Source organism: Pygoscelis adeliae, unplaced genomic scaffold (assembly GCF_000699105.1).
Source record: "Pygoscelis adeliae isolate BGI_AS28 unplaced genomic scaffold, ASM69910v1 Scaffold38, whole genome shotgun sequence".
NCBI classification, from domain to species: Eukaryota; Metazoa; Chordata; class Aves; order Sphenisciformes; family Spheniscidae; genus Pygoscelis; species Pygoscelis adeliae.
Genome location: NW_008825614.1, coordinates 12805756 through 12811789, shown reverse-complemented (window position 1 = coordinate 12811789; position 6034 = coordinate 12805756). Strand labels below are relative to the sequence as shown.

Here is a 6034-nt window from a genome sequence, read left to right as displayed (position 1 = left end):
ACCTCGCTAGCACACCGTCCCTCAAACATTGGCGTGCCGCCCCCAGGCTTATCTCTAGTGAGGCTGGTTTTCTCCCTTTCCCCCTTCGAATCTAGTTTAAAGCTCTTTCAATGAGCCCTGCTAACTCCTGTGCAAAGCTCCTTTTCCCCCTTTGAGACAGGTGTACCCTGTCTGTCATCAGCAGGTCTGGTGTTGTGTAGACTGACCTATGATCAAAAACCCCCAAATTCTGCCTGTGACACCAGGCTCGGAGGCAAGTATTGATCTGCTGGCTTTTCCTGTTTCTTCCCTCATCATTCCCTGCAACTGGAAGGACAGAGGAGAACACTACTTGTGCTCCTGATCCTTTAACCAGTTGTCCCAAGGCCCTGAAGTCTCTCTTGATTGCCCTCGGACTTCTTGTTGCAACTTCATTGCTGCCTACCTGAAAAATCAATAATGGATAGTAATCTGAGGGCTGTACCAGGGTAGGAAGCTTTCTCTTCACATGGTTAACCTGGGCCCCAGGGAGGCAGCAGGCTTCCCTAAGAAGTGGGTCCGGTCTGCATATTGGACCTTCTGTTCCCTTCAGAAGGGAGTCTCCTATGACAATGACCTTTTTTTCTTTATGGAAGCAGTTTTGACACAGGGTGTAGGCCAACTTAACCTCCAAGCTAGATGTGCGAGTCCTTCACTGGGGGTTTTCTGGGTGAGTGGTGATGGGCTGAATCTGATGACTCCTAGCTCAGCTCGGTGGTAGGAATCTGAACTTGGCCTGAAAACTAAAAGCGATCAGTGTGATGACAATAAGCATGACAGCACTGAAGCAAGATGCCATAGACACCTTTTCCATGGCTCAGGGAATACCTGAGATGTAAATCACCTGCATATGTAGATGTACTCTGCACTCTGCAGCTGTTTCCACTGAAAGGGCATCTAAAAGAGATAAAAATGAATTGTCATCATTATGGACTGGATTTCTGCCAGCTGCTTAGTAATTAGAGTTTTAATTGTCCAGTAATAAAAATTTTAATTACTCAGCAATTAGTGCTTGAAGTTTCAAGTGCTTCACATGCACTCAGTTGCATTCTTGAATTGCCAAGAGCAAAAGACGGAATAGCTCCAGTGTGTCTCAGCAAAGCTCTGAGCAAGAGGGGTGAACATCAGTGACAGAGCAGCGGCAGAAAAAGGGTATAGCCCCAGTTACCAGTGGTGAGCCAAGCAAACACTCTCTCAGAGCAGAACCTGCAGGCAGCTGGTGACCTTTCCCAAACTCACCACCTCCTCAGCTGGGCCAGACAAGATGGTTGGGTCGTAAAGGCATCATGCTGGGGAAAGGCTACTGCAGAGCCCAAGTCCTTTTCAACACCTCTGTTCTTTTACTTGGTGCATTCATTCCTTCAGGCTTTTAGTCACATACCCTGCAAGTACTATTTGGTTATTTAAACAAGTTTTAACCTAAACTCACATGGATCCAATAGGAACCACCTAGCTCTGTAGGTGTCTTACCAAAATGCCTGAAACTCATCCCTGCAAGACGCATTTACAGTTAGTAGTATCCAGCTGCAGTATGTTTATTGCAATTCAACAAACTATTTTACCTATACTATACTCCCCAGTTAATTCAAGGCCAAAATACCCTTTGCTGTGTCAAGCATGAATTACTTCATACCTAGTATTATCCCAATTAATTTTTCTTATACTAGATAGTAAAGGTCCTAATTAACACAATCTCTGAGGGCCTGGTTTCTTTCTCCTTGCACTACTTGAACTTAAATATCATTAAGAAGTCAAACTTTAACAGTCAACAGTTGGCAACGGCCCAGGAAACAGGACTGCATTTAGGCTACAGAGTCTATGCCTTTCAAAAGGTGGTTTTTTTTTCCTTTTTTTAATTGCTTTCCAAATTTATCTATTGGTAAACAACAGTTAAAAGTTGAGAAGAGAAGTTTATGAGGAAATGCACCGATAGTCACAGAAGCACATCTTTAAAAAAAACTTTCTGTTCCTGAGTATTAGAAAAAATCCAACAAATCCAAACTATGGTTACCTAAACATCAACATCTAAATCATAGACACATAATATTAAACAAAACAGGGTTTTCTCCCTCTCTTCTGAAAGGAACTGACACCTTTTAATAGTACCTAGTTACCTGGGTAGTAACCTAGTTAGTAACTCAAAGCATTTAGGTGGTCTGTAACGTAGCATCAGATGTTTTCTGTACTCGGTACTGTACAGGTCAATGATTCCACAAATGCCCTACCTTACTGGGGTACGGAGTTCAGGGGCTATACATATGTTTTCCGTCTCACTTCCCTGAGACAATATCTGTAGTACACTTCACAGTGGTGAATAAATACCTGATCATAGCAGACACTGTTGTTTCTAGCTATAACACTGTGAAGTAATAAAGTCATAATAAATTGGGATTCACCTCATTGAATGTAGCTGTCTTGTCTAAGCCGGTAACAGGCTCAATGAATAGACATAGGCATCTCCAAAGGGTGAGTCACTCCTTCCAGACATATATGCCCAGGACAGATGAGGTGATCTACTCTCTGGAGGAGCTGTCTCTAACAACTAAGGAGACATCAACTTTTAGACAGCTGAAACCAGGGAAAATGTAGGGTCTTAGAAGTGTGTCCATAGGAGAATGGCCTGAAGAAAATAGGCTGTGTTGATGGTCAGTATTGATTTCCCCTTGCAGAGCCAGGAGAAGAACATGTATTTCATGCAGTGTTGATGTTGCTGTTACCATTATTATTCCTTACACTGTGTCTGCACCTCAGAGTCCCATGCTTGGATTATAAACCACTCTGTGTTAGACACTGTATAGATACAGGACAAACAGCTGACCTCCATCCCTAGTAGATTATGGTCAAAGCAGTCCATGCCACCCATTTTATTTACAGTGAGAAGTCATACTGTACAGTAAGTCTTTGCAACAGGCAGTTCTTTGGTTGAATCTACTATTGAAAAGTGTTTCTTCTTTTCAGTGTTTGCCACCCTATGGAACCTCTCTTTTCCCATTGTTATTTTCCAGCTATGCTTTTCCCAGCTGCTCAGCGATTCAAGAGGTCCTCAGCTGCCTTCCTTAACCCAGTGCTACAAAACTCGCTGGAAGATGTGGTCCTGCTTTATGAGGTTCAGTATATGCAGATGGTACCTTAAGCCCTAACCAACACTGGGATTACTGTCTACACTGGGGTTATCTATTATCGGTCTTCAAGTCACTTTTACTCATCTCAGCAGTAAACCCATTGCTATGTAATAGCTCACCAGAACGGAGGGAACAGACATATATATGACAAACTCGTCATATATATTTGCTTTCAGCACTTAAGCAGGCAACAGTTGCCTGCAGTACCTCAAATGTGGGTTCTAGCTCATTGACAGGCAAAGTGAAAATGACAGCAAATGGCTTTCCACTGAAAGCAACTTTCTTCCAGAACAGTTACGTATTAACAACACAATGCATTTAAATTCTTTGGTCTGAGTCTCAGTCCCAAATTATTTGTTCAAATCATTAAAGCCACAAGTATCAGTCATTGCAAAGTAATCCCAAGGGCATGACTGTTTCACTTCAGAATGATTCAGGTCCCCTTTTTCACAGCAGTGGAGACTGCAGATGTAATGCACAGTTTGGGACAGTGTCACATGGTTAGCTAAGGGAAAGTGGCCCACCTGAAGAAGGTGCATGGGTCAAATCTATCTGTCCCACACCTTCAGAAACTGGGATTGGATGACCAAACAGGGGAGATGGGCTGGGAAGCTGTGCTCTCTCACGCAGAGCTAGGCCACCACTGCTATCCCTGGCAGGGCAAATGGCCTTTCCGAGCTGTGCTGCTGTCTCCACATCTCCAATCCTCATGTGGCACCAGCAGCAACCCATGCCTGTTTTGGACAATAGAAGACTACCTGCTTTTTCTTTTTCCTCTCTCTTTTCCCCACAGCCTGTCTCTAATTTTTTCAGGTAGGTAACACAGGAGTCCTATGTTCACACAGATACTTTCTGATCTGCCCCACTTCCAGCTAGTGCAATGACAGGTTTGTCTCCATTTGACCTAAAGTAAAGATCTAAGGACATGTTGTTAGTTCACTTATACTCTGCCCAGAGTCTCTTGGAGAAGATAAATAGCTTTCTGTGTTCTGATTTTGTACCAGTTTCTTTTAGCTGAGCTTGACATTGACAAGGGTCAGAGGATCTCCATCAAAGATGAGGAGCTCGCTTCACTGAGGAAGGCTGCCGAGTTTGACACCATCTGCAATGAGATTATCCCCAAGAGCATCACAGAAATCCGCAGGCTGACTAGCAGGTTGTCTTCCTACCCAACGGTCCTCAAGAAAGAAGACTTTGAAAGGACGGTGCTGACCATGGTCTACACGGCCTACAGGGCTGCTCAGTCCCAGGGGCACCAGAAAGACACTTGGGCTGAATCCTTTGTCAATCTTTACAAAGCCCTGAAGCATGACTTGATGTTCCCGTACAACGAAGAGTCATCACAGTGAGAGACGATGCAATGGTAACTCAGCCACCTCTTCTGGCTGATACGGGACACATGTAGCACGTCCTCCACTTTATTCTGTAAAGAGTTTAATAGCCTGCTTCATGAAAGATTATTTGTTTTCTAGCTCCCTCTTGTGGAATCCACTTTATAGTTCCATGTTAAATAGGGAAAAATGTTATCTTCAGCCCTAGGAATTAGATTTTTGTGCTGGCTTGGAGGCACATTCTGTGACAAGCAAAGAAGGGAGTCTGGTGTACACCCCAGATAGACATGCCTTTGTTTCATCCTGTGGTTTCCTATAAGAAATACATAAGTATACTATGCTTATGCTCACATACCTGTGTGTATGTGCTGGAGAATCCTGCTTTCCTAGCTGAGGAAACAAGTTCATGTTTTGGCTGGCCAGTAAAAGAATATTATAAAGAGATGCAAAGACCCTCTGTAAAAGGAAGAGGTTTCATAATTGTCAGCCTTCAGAAATTATGTCAAATATTATTCATTCCAAATATTCTTGTAAATAAGCACTGTCTGATTCACTTCATTTGGCTAAGCCAGTGTTTAATTGCAATAATGTTTGCAGAAGAGAAAGGGCATTGTGAACACCAGCAGCAAACAATGCCTGTGAACATATTCCCTGCTTCCTAGAGCCACCCTCCCAAACAGTCTGTAATGATTCTTTCATTATTTGCACATGACTTTGCTTCTGCTCCTTGTTTTTTGAAGGGAACATGGCTTTGTCCTCAGCTGAGTCAAAGACAAGACAAAGGCCCTGTTTAATTTAACGATGACACATTTTTCCTGGTTCTATCACTTGAACGTAGGTCATCTAAACCCGTGCTTCAGAATCCCCCTGAGGCAAGGGAGAAAGGTGCATTAAAACATACCTGGTGCTGAATTTAGCAGTGTGGCTCATTTTTGATGGTAAATTATATGTTCACTTGCGTATATATGTGTGTATGTTCATGCATGTGTGTGCACATAAGTGCTGAGTGCATGGAAGAATCCTAAATTGTTCAGTCAGGGAACAATTGCATCTGACCACTTAGCAGAAAAGGTCGTTCACCAATCCAGTGGTGGGAATTATGAATTTGGGAGCAGTGGAAAAGCAGTACTTGTTTACATCAAAAACTGTTTGTAGAAATAGTGCAACTGATTATTACAAACTGCAAAAAAATAATGGACAGAAAATGGACAGAAAAAGGAGATATATCTTGTCAGACAGATGACTAGCAATGAAAAATCCAAACTCTTCTAAAGCAAATCCCCTAATTTTTGTGAACAAGTTATACGAACTCTGTTTCTGTATTGATATTAGAGGTGCTTCTACTTCCAGAGCATGGGAAAACAGCTAAACATTTATTTCATCCTTTCATACCAGCACTCTCTATCTCTCTATTCGCATAATATCTTAAGGAGACAGGCCCAAATCACAAATCCCAGAGGCTGTAAAAGAGAATTGAGGATTCCAGCCCCAGTTCTGAATCATGTTTAACTGCTTTTGCATCACTTGAGCAAAAGGAATGAACTATTCTGTGTCCCTTAACAG

General features: G+C 42.7%; 1 protein-coding gene across 1 annotated transcript in view; it reads left to right on the top strand.

Annotated features, from left to right (window-relative positions):
* Positions 1-4558, top strand: part of FAM180A (family with sequence similarity 180, member A) — a 27871-nt gene extending 23313 nt beyond the window's left edge. The window contains exons 2-3 of the mRNA XM_009332923.1: positions 3024-3124; positions 4145-4558. Of these exons, the coding sequence (XP_009331198.1) occupies positions 3024-3124; positions 4145-4489 (446 nt within the window). The 3' untranslated portion in view covers positions 4490-4558. The remainder of the gene's footprint in view (positions 1-3023; positions 3125-4144) is intronic.
* The last annotated feature ends 1476 nt before the right edge of the window (positions 4559-6034 follow it).